This window comes from Leuciscus leuciscus (assembly GCF_965113295.1).
Source record: "Leuciscus leuciscus genome assembly, chromosome: 18".
Lineage (NCBI taxonomy): Eukaryota > Metazoa > Chordata > Actinopteri > Cypriniformes > Leuciscidae > Leuciscus > Leuciscus leuciscus.
The window spans coordinates 25,292,775-25,309,805 of NC_138742.1; the positions used below are offsets into that span (position 1 = coordinate 25,292,775).

General features: G+C 38.4%; 1 protein-coding gene across 2 annotated transcripts in view; it reads right to left on the minus strand.

Moving 5' to 3' along the window:
* The window catches only part of znf512b (zinc finger protein 512B), a 69,646-nt gene that overhangs the window by 7,751 nt on the left and 44,864 nt on the right, over positions 1 to 17,031 (minus strand). The window contains exons 10-16 of one of the 2 annotated variants that reach the window (XM_082145072.1): positions 14,723 to 14,812; positions 7,548 to 7,646; positions 2,497 to 2,595; positions 1,804 to 1,980; positions 1,340 to 1,678; positions 323 to 424; positions 55 to 117 (exon numbers count right to left, since the gene is read on the minus strand). In XM_082145072.1, the coding sequence (XP_082001198.1) occupies positions 55 to 117; positions 323 to 424; positions 1,340 to 1,678; positions 1,804 to 1,980; positions 2,497 to 2,595; positions 7,548 to 7,646; positions 14,723 to 14,812 (969 nt within the window). The remainder of the gene's footprint in view (positions 1 to 54; positions 118 to 322; positions 425 to 1,339; positions 1,679 to 1,803; positions 1,981 to 2,496; positions 2,596 to 7,547; positions 7,647 to 14,722; positions 14,813 to 17,031) is intronic. The other variant, XM_082145073.1, reaches the window with a different exon arrangement.

Sequence of the window (17,031 nt, forward strand, 5' to 3'; positions counted from 1 at the left end):
ACAGTTTAACTATAATTTACAACTATGGGTAAGAACGCAGAGGACTTGTTGTACCTTGTTACAGCTTGCCAAGTGAGCTTTAAGTCCAGATACACTTGAGTAAATAGCCTCACAGTTCTGTTATGGAAATCAAGAACAATTTATAGGGAAGAACTGAACAACAAAAACAGCAATTCAGCATTTTCAAGAGCTGTTCAGTTTCTCAAGCAAATCTAAATCTACTGATCTCATTCAGATGTTCATATTGATGTTGGAATCTGCCATTCAAGCACTAGCAGCTATTAAAGTAATTGTTAAATGAAAAGCAAGATGGTGTTCTTACGCAATTGGGGCAGCAGATAAATCCTTTTTCCTTCACCTCGTTCTTCCAGCTCTCCACAGTTTCAGGGCTGAAGTTGGGGAGGCCTGGCCGTGTGTAGTTTAGCTAAAACAACAGATATAAAGCAAAGTGTTTACAGGAAGTTCAAAATAAGTAGACAAATGTGTATATGAATAATTAACTAAATTTACAAACACTACTGATTTAACTCATTTTTTAAGTGGCACAATATTGGCTTTTTGTGGCAACATGTAGTTGTATAGTGACAAATCTTTATAGTAGCTATGTTTCCAACCAAAGTTGCTAATTTAACTTATGTGCAAAATTAGAATATCGCATTAAAAAAATTGCGAATAAAGCACTGTTTCCATCCCATGTGCTCAAGAGAAGAAAATCTTCACTTCCTAGGAAATTGCCGCAAAATATCTGTATTAAAAATGGAAGTTGGTGCAGCCATGGAAGCCACTGTGGCTGTTTTTTCGTACATTATAAATGACTTGCGCCTCAGAGCGCGCAGACGAAATGCTGTCAATAAACACTGTCATGTTATTTTGCATTCGGGAACAATTGTTTTTGGGAATACAATCGTGTGAGTCAGTCTTGGGAGGTAATTATACCGAATAATTTTGATGACAGACTTGACACTTCAGAAGGACTAAAACAACATTTGAGACGCTGTGCAGTGAAATTGGTCTACTGGTTATTACAGTTATCCAATCACATCCACTGTTGAGGTAATGTTTTTTTGTTGCACATCAAAGGATTTATTTTTAAGGACAGTTTTTAGAATTTATGCACATCTTGCGGTTTCCATCCAGCAAGTTTTGCACAAGAACAGGTGGATGGAAACTTAGCTACTGAAAAGGTACCTCTAATTGAAATCCTCATTGGTTGGAGTCATATAAATGCTGCTAATTAACAAATCTCAGACTTTTAACATATATTACATCATTTGACAAGCCACTTTTTGTCAGTAACTCATAGTGAATCAGTTTCAGAGTAGCCTCAACACAGCCGTACCCTTTTGATGTCTGGTACGAGGTCGTCTTTGATGCGGCGTTTGTTGCCCCAGTCTTTGGCCAGCTCGTCCTCTGCGATCTCCTGCAGGTGGAAAACTGCCACCTGAGCCGAGCGCCGTCGCACCCTTCCGCTGGGTGTCCTCTCTAGATCAAGCAGGTCCTCCACCTCTGTTTTCTCCTCTTTCCTCTCCTCCATCTTCTCCAGCTGCTCATCTACTCTCTCCTTTGCCTTCCCTCGGGCCTTTTTTAGCTCATGCTCTTCCTCCTCCTCCTCCTCCTCCTCCTCCAGCACATCCTCCTCATCTTTACTGTCTTCTTGTTTCCAGTCCTCGGATGTGGGCTAAATGGGGAGGCAAAAACAGTTTGTGAGATGAAGAAATCAGCCTATAATGTGTATATAACATCACACTGTCCAGATGATGTCAGATTTATACGATGAAATGTAGTCTGTGTGTGTAATCTCACCGAGTGAGTGACGGGGTGCTCAGTGCGCAGGTGGTAGTCACGGCCAGCTTTGGAGCGATAGGTCTTACCACAGTGCTGGCACAGGAAGACAGGCTTCTGTGTGTCTGGCAGCTCTCTGCCACAGCGCTTCTGATGATACTGATAACCCATCAGACTGGAGAAATGAGCTGAACAGCCCTATTTGACAGAGAATCAAACACACTTCATTAATTCACTCATTGATCTGTGGGATGACAGTCTGGGTACAGCGTTCCCTTGAAGGGCCTGTTTGTTAATACAAACTGCATAAACACACTTAGTGACAAATAAGCTATTTTTTTTATTCTATTTTCCACATCTTCTCCCCTCCTCTCTAGATTTCTCTTCTCGTCTTTGAATAAGACTGCCCTGCTGTAAAGACTACATTAGAATGAATTTCCATGCTGGTTTACACTGGTCTAGCTGGTGTAAGAATATACCCACGCTTACATACAGACAGACAGACAGACAGACAGACAGACAGACAGACAGACAGACAGACAGACAGATAGATAGATAGATAGATAGATAGATAGATAGATAGATAGATAGATAGATAGATAGTCATAAAGCATAAAGTGAGACAGAAAGGACACAGAATTTAGTACATATTAAGGACAGACAGTGCCGTCTAGGGAGACAGACAGACGGCTGCCACCAGTGACAAATCCCTACCTCATTGGGACATTTGATTCGGCCCGTCTGTTTAAGGACGCGGCGTAGCCTCTCTCTCTCCTCCTGCTCCTCCCCAGACACATTCTCACTTGCCGACGGCTTACAAATGGGAAACAAACACAATGCAACACATTAGCGTCTCTCCAGAAACTCTTCCTCAAGTCTTTACAACAATGTGTTTCCAATAACTGCTTTCTGAGAGCCAGATGCCCGGCAGTCTTCAAAACCTTTATAGAAAGACCATTACTCAAGGCATGTTATCGGCAATTGTCAGACTGCACTTTATACTAGGGGTGTAACGATACCCTCATGTCACGATTCGATACATATCACGATACTGAACTCACGATACGATATTATTGCGATACTACAAAGACATATGATTAAAGGTTAACAAAAAAAATTCTGTTTATTAAAATCCTTAATTTGATATTACATTGTGGGTGTAAATGAATAGGCTTGGACTTGGTGCTGAAACCCAATGCACAGGACAATAGTGAGACCAGAATAAAAATATTGATGATTCTGAAGCTGAAAATACAGAATTATTTTAGATGAATATGCTTGCACTCTTTCACAGACTAGATATACTTAAAATAATGTAGTGTTTACTGGTAACATAAGACATTTGGCATTACCAGGACCCACAAATATTCCCCCATTGCATTATTATACATTATATTTAGTAGTTTAATGTAGTACTGAGACTAAAACTCGAAACTTGACATTTTTCTCACACAGTAATTTTTATTTTGGGTGAAATATACACAATACATATTGTCACCATCCACGATACATATTGTTGCATTTTTGTATTGCGATATATTGTGACACGATATATTGTTACACCCCTACTTTATACAGCACGGTATTTGGTCTGATGAAAACATCAGCAGAGGAAAGGAGACACAAGAGGTATCTAAACAGTAGGGCTGGGGTAAACGATTATTAATTAAACGATTAGTCGGGCGATTATTTTATCGATTAGTCGACTAATCTAACGACTAATTGGAATTATTTATCCTGTCTGTTATTCCCATATCTCTGTCGAGCCGTTACTCCGATGGATTTCAAACTCGACAGCTGTCTGGGCACGAGTAAGTGCAGTGCCAAGTTTGACGTTGTTTGGATGAGAAATGCAAAAGATATGTTAAATATATTGGTAAAAGAAGCACTTAGAAGGTTGTGGTTTAAAAATAAACATTCTGACATAAACACACTGTCAGCTACAATGTTTACTTCTGAATAATATAGTATAAATGTGATAAATCCTTTTTTTTTTCATGCAATTAATCCATTGAATCAATATAAAAGTTAATTTTCACATTGAAACTGTTGAAAATACACAACAAAGTAAGTTGATCCACATATGACAGCCTCTGAACTCGGTCAATACTAATCTGGACTAAACATAGGCTACATTCAATCAGCCATCGCTAGAAATACCTTCTGAACGACGGCGACCTTCTTTTTTGACGGCGATCAGCTGTAAAATGGCTTAGGTCCTGCTCGGTTTTCGTTGACTTTGAGTACAAGAATTGAAAGTTTTTTAAAAGATCCCCTGGGGTTAACGTGTCAGCATTCGACAGAAGTTTGACGCTGTCGTGTGAGAACAAGCATCAGTCGGCATTTCTCTTCCTCCCGCGTGCCTCATCTTCTTAATCTCCTCACGTAAATGATTAGATTTCGATGGCTTACGTTTCTTCCCTACGGCAGAATCCACCACAGGTTCATCAATGTATTATTTTTTTGGTTTGTTTGTTGATCAAAAAGTGCAAAGTAGATAAGGAAAACTAGGATGCCGGGTGTCAGAGCGCCACCGTTACTGTTTACAATGCGTGGAATGGTGCGCTGTGATTGGTTGAGCGGATTTGTGGCATTCTGCAGAGAAAGGAGACGTGTGTGTGTGGCGAGCTGTACCTCCGGGAATGGTGCAAAAAAATAAATAGATAATAAATAAAGAAACGTCGACGCAAAAAATATGACGTCGACGTAATTTTGACGTCGACGCGTCGACGTCATCGACGCACCGCTACAGCTCTACTAAACAGATACAGTAGGTATCTAGAAACTTCAACACAGCACCTGAGGGTGAACGCGAAGCCTGAGACACAACTTCAGCTCTGTACTGAAAAACTCACACACCATTAAAGCTAATGACTATACCAGCCAGCAGCTCTCGCCTGGTTTCCCACTGAAGCTACGTAGGGTTGAGCCTGATCAGTACCTGGATGGGAGACTAGGCTTATGCCGAGAACACACTGCACTATTTTCAAAGTCATCGGATTCGCCACAGAAACAAAGATGTGAAACGATTGACAAATTGTACGGTTGATAAACTAGTTTTCCTTAATAACCAGCTATTCGACCACTGTAAACAATCCTCTTCAGAGAATCTATTTGGAGTCGAATCGTGACTCACTGAGTCGAAATACTGTAGAATTTTATCATGAGGCATCTATAGATCTGATCTCCATTCCTTATACCAGCAGTTCTCCCTTTACGGAACAAAAATATATGGGAATATACTGCTAAATATAATGCGATATATTACATAATACATTTCCATATATGGGAAACTAGATCTTATATTTTTCAGTATACTGCAATATATGCATTGACCATGTACAGCTATATATTAACACATACAATATTTATAAATGATGACAAAAATAGCATTATATGTAATATTCACAAAGTTTTATCCTTTATTGTGTACATATATCGCACATACAAGTTCCCATATAAATGTGAATGTATGTTCACTCATATATATACACACACATTCACAGAATGAGCTACAACAGATTTCTAGTTCCCAGCATGCTTTGCTTCTGACTGTTAAAGGAGAGCAAATGTGAAAATTGAGTGTTATTTAATGTGTTTTGCTCAATATTAATATGGGGGAGATCTGTTAGTGTTTAATGTTATATTATTTTGGAAATTAAAAGGTTTTCTGGTATGTCTGAGTTTTGGGGGTTACCATTGTGCTGAAGAGTAGCGCCTGTGGTTAGGTTGACGATTGGCCAAATACCATCAAGAGCAAGATTATAATTATTATATTTTAAAAGTAATGGATGTGCACTTATCTGCATAGTGATAGTCTCTTGACTAAATGCTGTGGTACAAGCAGATGTGCTTGTGCTTTTGTTAGCTAGCTTGAAAATATGAAACATTTATAAATGTAAATAATTAGAAAATATAAAAAATGTATCACATCATATATTTTTCACATTTTTCTATATATGTGTGTTTATGCTGCATGAGTAAATATATCTGCAATATATTACATATGCAGTACCATATCTGATCACATACATCTATATTTATGAAGTGTATTACTGAATATAAAATTACATGCATTATAATATATTAGTAAATATATTGTCACATATTTTTCAATATATGAAAAGTGGCAATTCCTTATGTATTATTCAATATATTCTAATATATTAACACAATATATTATTCTATATATTTTCAAATATACTGTTACACCATTTAATACATTTAACATTCATATATAGGCAAATATATTTGATTTTCGTAAGGGTCAAGCAGGATGGCTCAAACATATTTAAGTATCTACTGAGATAGACAGACAGACAGACAGGCATACATACAGATAGATAGATAGATAGATAGATAGATAGATAGATATAGACAGACAGATATATAGATAGACATAGATAGACAGACAGATAGATACATAGACATAGATAGACAGACAGATAGATACATAGACATAGATAGACAGACAGACATACAGATACAGTAGATATATAGATAGATAGATATAGACAGAAAGAAAAAGACAGACACAGATAGATAGATAGATAGATAGATAGATAGATAGATAGATAGATAGATAGATAGATAGATAGATAGATAGATGGATATAGACAGAAAGACAGACAGACATACAGATAGATAGATAGATAGATAGATAGATAGATAGATAGATATATAGATAGATTGATGGATAGATAGATAGATAGATAGATAGACAAAGACAGACAGACAGACAGACAGACAGACATAGATAGATAGATAGATAGATAGATGGATATAGACAAAGATAGATAGATAGATATAGACAGACAGATATATAGATAGACATAGATAGACAGACAGATAGATACATAGACATAGATAGACAGACAGACATACAGATACAGTAGATATATAGATAGATAGATAGATATAGACAGAAAGAAAAAGACAGACACAGATAGATAGATAGATAGATATATAGATAGATAGATGGATATAGACAGAAAGACCAACACAGACAGACAAACAGATAGATAGATGGATAGAGACATATAGATAGATAGATGATATAGACAGAAAGACAGACAGACAGACAGATAGATAGATAGATAGATAGATGGATATAGACAAAGATAGATAGATAGATATAGACAGACAGATATATAGATAGACATAGATAGACAGACAGATAGATACATAGACATAGATAGACATAGATAGACAGACAGATAGATAGATAGACAAAGACAGACAGACAGACAGACAGACACAGATAGATAGATAGATAGATAGATAGATGGATATAGACAAAGATAGATAGATAGATATAGACAGACAGATATATAGATAGACATAGATAGACAGACAGATAGATACATAGACATAGATAGACAGACAGACATACAGATACAGTAGATATATAGATAGATAGATAGATATAGACAGAAAGAAAAAGACAGACACAGATAGATAGATAGATAGATATATAGATAGATAGATGGATATAGACAGAAAGACCAACACAGACAGACAAACAGATAGATAGATGGATAGAGACATATAGATAGATAGATGATATAGACAGAAAGACAGACAGACAGACAGAAAGACAAAGACGGACGGACGGACGGACGGACGGACGGACAGACAGATAGATAGATAGATAGTCATAACGCATAAAGTGAGACAGAAAGGACACCGAATTTAGGACATATTAAGGACAGACAGTGCCGCCTAGAGAGACAGACAGACGGCTGCCACCAGTGACAAATCCCTACCTCATTGGGACATTTGATTCGGCCCGTCTGTTTGAGGACGCGGCGTAGCCTCTCTCTCTCCTCCTGCTCCTCCCCAGACACATTCTCACTTGCCGACGGCTTACAAATGGGAAACAAACACAATGCAACACATTAGCGTCTCTCCAGAAACTCTTCCTCAAGTCTTTACAACAATGTGTTTCCAATAACTGCTTTCTGAGAGCCAGATGCCCGGCAGTCTTCAAAACCTTTATAGAAAGACCATTACTCAAGGCATGTTATCGGCAATTGTCAGACTGCACTTTATACAGCACAGTATTTGGTCTGATGAAAACATCAGCAGAGGAAAGGAGACATAAGAGGTATCTAAACAGATACAGTAGGTATCTAGAAACTTCAACACAGCACCTGAAGGTGAACGCGAAGCCTGAGACGCAACTTCAGTTCTACGTAACAAGTATGCATTTATTAACAGCCCAGCAAGCAAGTATTATGATATAAAGTTCTTTGGCGTAGGCCCCGTCCGTAGCTCGCAATCCAAGGGTACGGAATCTGCATTTCCTGCCTGAAGACGAAGGCAGGGGCGCAGCCGACCCCCTGGGAGGTGTAAGCTCGACTAAAGGTCCAGTGGCGGTTTTCCAGTAATAGGGGTGAAGGTTTCTGTGCGTTACTGTCTTTCCTTTTACACAATACAACAAGATTAAATTAAATAAATGTTCTCATAAGTATTACCTCTGTATTTCATCTGACTCCATAAATGAAAAAAGGTTTTAATGATATCTGAGCTTCATTAAAAGTGGGCGAATGTTTGATTATTCTTTTTAACTCTAAGTATATTTTACCCCGTTCAGATTGGGAAGCTATGTCGCTCAGAGGTCCTCACGTTTTCTATTTTTAACGCGGGTCTCACGATCACAATCTCGTCAGTTTTGATCATCAAACAGAGGTAATTGCTATATACCTGAGATCTGTCACATTCAAGTTTACACAATCAAAGATACTTTGGTATAGCCCCCATTGAACTGCATACACTTGAATTTAATTTAAACGTTTACTTCAGTAGAGGTATGGCCACTATTACAGATATAAGTCGACCAACATTAGGGACAGAAGTTGATTTACATGGAAACATTTGCTAACAATGGGAATTTGCATTGAGTTTACACCTTTGCCTGGAAGACACACCCTCCTCAGTGTGCGAGTTATCTCTAAACTCTTAAATACCTTATTACCTTTTGGTTTACTTCTTTGGGAATGAGACCTTTGTACCAGTCGCACTGAGACATTTCAAATGATACCAAACATGTGTAATACTGTGAGATAATTATTCACATTGATTCTTGGGTGAATTTTTGTGATCTCAGCATGAGAGAGAAGGAATGGGGGAAGAGGGAAAGAGGTGTAGATTAGGATGATTCTGAGGTGAGACTTGCATCTCGAATTGTGCACAAGAGTGAGTTCAAATGTTAATTTCCTTTGTTCTCTCAGAGAGTTGCCCTCTCTTCCAGTTTTTCCAGTCTTACAGAGGTATGGGAAGGGACCATCCTGGTGGTGGTGGGCAGCATGGAGTAATGTGTAACATTTGTAAGTACACTCGGACATGTGTAAGTACCGATCTTTTATACTACAAGTATTAGAACACGATTGGATAGATGAGAAGGTAATAAGTGACATAACAATTGAGTCTTCCCGGCAGAACTTACGCTAAAGCTTTCATTTCTGTACTGAAAAACTCGCACACCATTAAAGCTAATACTCAAAGGCACAAAAAACACAGATGATGTGTGATCACCTGACTATATCAGCCAGCAGCTCTCGCCTGATTTCCCACTGAAGTTACGCAGGGTTGAGCCCAGAGCCGTTGCATAGACTGTGCGAACTGTGCAACAGCACAGGGCCTCGCGCCACTAAGGGGCCTCGCAATCCTGCTGTTTTTTGTTTTGTTTTGTCCCCACCACTTTTTAAAACATCTCGCAACACGAATGTAACAATTCTACAAATAAATAAAACAGCTCCAGTTAACTGGCAGAGCATTCATTTTGTTCGTTTTTTAAATAAGAGATGATCTAGCGCTAAAATGTGTTTTTTAAATCAAGTGATCAAAGTGCTCGTTGCCGCTGCGATCAGTGGCGCGGATACAGTGTTTTATCGTGTGGCTCGAGCACACGCCACACTGTCTTCACTCGGACGCGCGCTTCAATCCGTTGCGGATACTCTATTCGTTCTGGTGAAATCACAAAACATAATGCACACAAATGTGTCCCTGCTTGATATACAACCACTGATGAGCATAATCGGTTTTGATGAGGAAAATAAATAAATACGAGTGCGGATTAGAACCCAGAACCTCTGACACTGTTGGCGAAAGTTCTGCCAAGTTCTGAAAGTTCTGGTTAAGTAGGCAGATCTATGTATGTATTCATACGAAAATTCTCAAGCTGACTTTATGTAAAGCCACTCGTTACACAGTTGTTTTTTTTCCTCTCTGAAATAAATAGCAAAAAGTCATAGCTGAGACTATGTGCATGATTATGCTGTATTATTCTACTTGATAAAAACGTATTGCAGCGAGATTATGCGTGCAATAGAACTACAACAGCTACGTCCGTATGACTGTTATTCATGCGCAATTGAGCATCGACATCAAAGAGCAGGGCCTCGTATTTCAAGTTCGCACAGGGCCTCGCACCCCACCTGCGACGGCACTGGTTGAGCCTGATCAGTACCTGGATGGGAGACTAGGCTTATGCCGAGAACACACTGCACTATTTTAAAAGTCATCGGATTCGCCACAGAAACAAAGATGTGAAACGATTGACAAATTGTACAGTTGATAAACTAGTTTTCCTTACTAACCAACTATTCGACCACTGTAATTACATGCATTATGATATATTAGTAAATATATTGTCACATATTTTTCAATATATGAAAAGCGGCAATTCCTTATGTATTATTCAATCTCAAATATTCAGTATAGTATATAGTATAGTATACACATAACAAGCTGACATTAGGGGTACTTTCTTAAAGTGACAGGACTAATCTGTGTTTCACATGGGCACATAGTATAGTATATTTTCAAATATACTGTTAAACCTTTTAAGACATTGATCATTAAAATATAGGCAAATATATTTTCCTTTCATTAGGGTCAAGCAGGATGAGTTAAACGTATTTAAGTATCTACTGAGATAGCTAGATAGCTAGATAGATAGTTTGATCCCCTGCTGATTTTGTAAGTTTGCCCACTTACAAAGAAATTAAGGGTCAATCATTTTCATGGTAGGTTTATTTTAATGGATAGAGACAGAATATCAACCAAAAAAATCCAGAAAAAACACATTATATATTTGTATTTCAGTAAGTGAAAAGTATTTGATCCCCAAGCAAAACATTATTTAGTTCTAGGTGGAGAAACCTTTGTTGGCAAGCACAGAGGTAAGATGTTCCTTTGAGTTGGTCACCAGGTTTGCACACATCTCAGGAGGGATTGTGGTCCATTCCTCTTTACAGATACTCTCTAAATCCTTAAGGTTTCTTGGCTGTCGCTTGGCAACTCAAAGTTTCAGCTCCCTCCACAGATTTTCTAAAGGATTAAGGTCTGGAGACTGGCTAGGCCACTTGAAGAACTTAATGTGCTTCTTTTTGAGCCACTCCTTTGTTGCCTGGGTGGTGTGTTTTGGGTCATTGTCATGCTGTAAGACCCATCCACGACCCATCTTTAGTGTTCTGGCTGAGGGAAGTAGGTTCTCGTCCTGGTGAATCGTCCTGTACCCTTACCAGAGAAACAGCCCAAGAGCATAATGTTTCCACCTCCGTGCTTGACTGTAGGGATGGTGTTCTTAGGGTCATAGTCAGCATTTCTCTTCCTCCAAACACGGCGAGTAATGCCAAAAAGCTCAATTTTGGTCTAATCTGACCAAAGCACTTTCTCCTAAGCCTTCTCTGAATCATTAGATGTTCATTGGCAAACTTCAGAGGGGCTTGTACATGTGCCTTCTTGAGCAGGGGGATCTTGCGGGCGCTGCAGGATTTCAATCCTTTGCGGTGTAGTGTGTTACCAATGGTTTTCTTGGTGACTGTGGTCCCAGCTGCCTTGAGATCATTAACAAGCTCCTCCTGTGTACTGCCCTACAAAGGCAAAATACCTTAACTCGCTAGAGTGTGGAACTGAGAAAAATTACTTTAAAGATTTGTAGTTGTCCAGCCCAAAAAATGTATACTGTATTATATTATATTATATGACACTGGAAATTTGGCAATTAGATATTTTAGTAATGAAAATTATCTACATAAAATAAATCTTGAGCTCAAACTTGACTTTTGACCCCTATTTTGAAATGACTGTACTCTGCCTTTGTATTGGCTGCAAAAAGTGAGAAGTCATGCCAAGGCAAAAGGCAGTAACTTCCACATTATCAATATTTGGTTGCTGATCACCATTTACAAAATCATTGTAGTAACACATGTATAAAATAGTGATCATGGCATTTATTTTGAATGATTTACTATTATTTATAGCCATCTACTTATTGCTATCCTGTACTTTGGTTGCATTCTGATGGCATTATTAATACATTAGACATGACACAATATCTCCATTGTGGTAAAAAGTATCTTCAATTGGTACACAGTGGCGTAAGAAGAACGCGATGGCATAAGACTTGCAAAGCACTCGCTAAAATGATCACGCTTGACCGTGTTCAGGGCGGTGCTGAAGGCGCCCGCGCAGTTTTAGCACTCTGCCAGCTAGATGCATGAGTAATTCTTTGTTGTATTCACCTGCTACGGCATGAGTTACATTTTTCTGTCAACTCTGCATATATCCTTTGCGATTGATATCGCACATTAGTCGATGGAGTGGGTTCAGAGTCAGACCGATGGAGTAAATGTTCTGAGTCTGACCACATTTGTGCAGGACAAAGCTGTCCCTCTGAGGACATTTCAGAGGTTACAGGGACTGATGGCAGAAGTACACAGTAGGCTACACCGTAATTTAAATGCTGCAAATTTTAATGGACAGTAAAACAAAGGCAGAACACCGTACAATCTGATAGGTAGCATTATTTGACAGAACACCGGCACAGTAACTTCATATTGACGCGCGGCTAAACAAAGGCAGAGTCCCGTAACTCAATTTGAGCTTTCCAAAACAAAGCCAAAGAGCGGTAACTGGTGTTACAGTGTTCTGCCTTGGTTTCTCATGGGCTTTTGGAAGTTACTGTTAAGACCCATTATTTTCCCGAAAAAAATACGAAATTGACTCAAGATACTTATCCACTTGATAAAGGAGGACTTGAATGTGCCAAAAATATCAATAACTCATTTTCGACCAAAAACGAAGTTACAGCCTTTTGCCTTTGCACGGCATTGTAGTTCTGGGCTGATTCCTCACCTTTGTCATGATCACCCTTACCCCATGAGGCAAGATCTTGCATGGAGCTCCAGACTGAGGGCGATTGATGGTTATTTTGTATTTCTTCCATTTCCGAATAATGGCACCAACAGTTGTCTCCTTCTCACCAAGCTTCTTGCTGATGGTCTTGTAGCCCATTCCAGCCTTGTGCAGGTCTACAATCTTGTCCCTGATGTCCTTTGACAGCTCTTTGGTCTTGCCCATGGTGGTGGAGAGGTTAGAATGGAAGATACAGATTCTGTGGACAGGCGTCTTTTATACACATAACAAGCTGACATTAGGGGTACTTTCTTAAAGTGACAGGACTAATCTGTGTTTCACATGGGCACATAATCAATCTGTGGGAGGCAGAATTCTTGCTACTTGTAGGGGATCAAATACTTATTTCACTTGATCAAATGCTAATCAATTTATAACCTTAATATAATATGTGTTTTCTGGATTTTTTGGTCTCTATCCGTTAAGATAAACCTACCATAAAGATTATAGACCCTTCATTTCTTTGTAAGTGGGCAAACTTACAATCATCAGGGGATCAAATAATAATTTTTCCACTGAAGATAGATAGATAGATAGATAGATAGATAGATAGATAGATAGATAGATAGATAGATAGATAGATAGATAGATAGATAGATAGATAGATAGATAGATAGATAGATAGATAGATAGATAGATACCAAAACTGCTTCACACGCTTGACGTTCTCTTCCCGTCTAAGTGGGCGGTTCTTGGCTAGAATAATCTGGCCCAGACCGTATGCTGATTATCAAAGGTTTGGCTCAGTCAATCTACTCAGCACCTGGCTCAAATAACAAAATCACAGACCCAAATGCACATCCTCATTAATGTTTCATACTGTTTCTGAGACATTTGCTTGTGCATAATTTAACACATTTCTTTGGAAATATTGTTTGCAGCTAATGCTTGAGCTTGGCAGATGGAGCTTATATCCTCATGGCCCTCTTTAACCAGTTTTTCTCTCTCATGTTTTCATACTAAACCTCACAAGAGTCACAAGGGACGCCATCATCATTACGGGATGTGCCGATCCTATTCAGATGTTGGCGAATTTGACTGGAAAAAACATGAACTTTACTCATAAAGCAGATTACCATGATTTGCTGTGAAGAAAGATTACTGGCAGGAACTGTGTTAATAGCTTAGGAATGCTGAGGAAATTATTACAGTAGAGAAATAAGGCTGGGGAACAGGAGACAATCATTACAGTTGAAATGCAGCTTGAAGACTGTTTTAAAAGGCATTATTAGACCTTTTCCCATATGTGCAGTTAATGGTTAGAGCCTAATGGATGCTTTGGTCTTAAAGTGGTGCTGGAGTTTGGAGATGGTGTCAGATATAATAGAGATTAGCGGCCGATGTGGACGTAGGGCAGCCACTGTACAAACACAGCTCCACTAGTTCATTAAAAGTATTAAATATGTCTACCTCTGTTGGTTCACATTAAAAGCACATTTCATTTGGGCTATATTACACTATGGTTATAGCATGTGATTTTTTTGCCTGTGGACACAGATGATCTCACAAAACAAGTGAAAAGAACGAACCTCACACACTTCCAGAGACTGACATTTTCATGTATATACAGAAAAGTTGATGTTAAAAAAAATGATGCAATTTTAACTGATAAATCATTTTATTTCCAATCATAACTTTTCATTGATTTTGACATCTTGGAGATGAGCTGTACTATAGATCTGTAGATGAATTCTTATAAACAAGATGAAGTAAAATGTGTTCTGGCACCGTCGCTTACCTTAGTGTGGTCAGCCATGCTGTGGTAGTCGAGTCCAGCTTTGGATCGGAACTGTTTCTGACACTGCTGACATTTGAGAGCGTCCCGCAGCTACAAGAAAAAACACCACAGTTTATGATGTCAACATCAAATATCATGAAATCATGGGTTCTAAATGTGACATTTATATTTCACATACCAATTATACATACTTTACTTGTGAACTGTGAAAGTCATTTGTAGGCATTTTGTTTGGTAAAGAGACAGAGAGAGAGAGAGAGAGAGAGAGAGTTATCAAGCGTGAGTGAATTAGCAGTGTTCGGCAGCAGCGTCTCTACTAATTGCGAAACTGTACGTTTATCTGCTTCAAGAACAGCGCCATTATTATAAATGTCTTTTAGCTTTTAAGTTGCTAAACTATTTTACCGATAAAATCGTCAAAGCAGTGCTGACAACACATTTCTGTGTGAGTGTGTGTCCGAACTGTATGTGTATGCGTTTGTGTGGGAGAAAGAGAGTATGTACATAATAAAACATAATTTTGTGGCAAAAAAGGTGGAAATAATTTGTCGTTTTTATTCTTTTGTTTACTATATTTATTTGCTTAGTCAGTGTCATTGTGTGTTTTGGTTCTTTTGCTGTTGTTGTCAGCTGTAAGGACCTTTGAAATAACTAAAATCATTTGGCGAGGTGATATGGAACTGTAACGCAGTCAATAACTGCACAGTGTACACCTTAGAACGTTCGTCAACCAATCAGAATCAATAAGTGAATAACTGAAGGGGTGTGAAAATTCTGTTGACACTTTGCTTCTTGCTACATCCGTGAATGTTTACACTACAGTTCAATATCTGGGGTCAGTAAGTTTTTTAAGTGATTTTGTGGCTGCATTTATTTGATAAAAAATACAGTAAAAAATTGTAATATTGTGAAATATTATTACAATTTATAATAACCGTTTACTATTTGATTATATTTTAAAATTTAACTTATTCCTGTGATTGTAAAGCGTGTCACATGATCCTTCAGAAATCATTCTAATATGCAGATTTGACGCTCAAGAAACATTTCTGATTATTATCAATGGTGAAAATAATTGTGCTGATTAACATTTTTGTGGAAACCATGATCAAAAAAAATTTCAGGATTCCTTCACAAATATTTGAAATAGAAATAATTTGTAACATTATACAGTAAATGTCTTTACTGACACTTTTGGTCAATTTAACACATCCTTAATGAATAAAAGTAATAATTTCTGCATGGAAATACAAAAAAAAAGAATAAAAAATAAGGTCAATGATTATCATTTTAATACATTTTCTTCGCCATAAAACGTCTTCTCCCTTAATGCCCATCACAGCCATCATTGATTTCACACAGGGCTGAGGAAGAGGCTAGAGAAACTACAATTACTCGTGACCCCGCAATAACGCAGCCGATCGATTCCCCCTTAAATAGACATGTCATCATTTTTATAGAGTTGTGCTATACACTGGGCTGGCACCATTAGACTCTACTCCAGATGCACACTGGGTAGGGCCACTCATTGCATCGCTCTCACAGACGCTCAATCAATAAAACGTCCCTAATGACTCCCTCTGGCCTCATGCGCGAGGTCCCGAGAGAGAGGTGTCTAATTGCATGCCTGAAACATTCTCCTCTCCGCTTCCTCTGCGGTTTAGTTGTATAAACAACAGAGGGAGAGTAATACATTAAAGGTTTGATTCTGTCTCTTACGCCATGTCAGCCTCGTTCACAAAACGCAAGCAGAACAAATTTCTGTGTAAATCGCTCATAAATCCGTTCTTACATAAACCGTCCAGATGAATTAAACGTGACAATTTACGTATGAATGTTTTTGCATATGATTTACATTAAGAAACTCTTTCTGCTTGTGTTTCATGAATAAGGCTTTGTCTTTCTTCATATGAAAGAGATTGTGCACATCTGCTACATCATGTTTGATGCGTTTAGAAAACTGAGACAGATGTGGGGAGTGGAACTGTACGAACAGCGCAATCCACTGAAGTCCACAAGGGCAGTTTGGGAGAAGACCTTCAGGTGGATGAGAATCAGTGTGGATTCCTCAATGCAAACATCAATGACAGCGGTCTGTGGTGGTGTCTTGACTAGATATCTTCTTACGTGTACAAAGTTAGATTTCATGGTTGCTGAATAGAGTGAATTGGCTTCAATATCTTGAGGAAGGAAAACATACAGGGCCAAATGGCCCAATGGTTTTGGTTAAAATGTAAAGTGAGTCATTCTTCACCACCAAGTAGGTTTTCCAAACACACTTCCTGTTTGCATTTTGTCCAACAGATCTT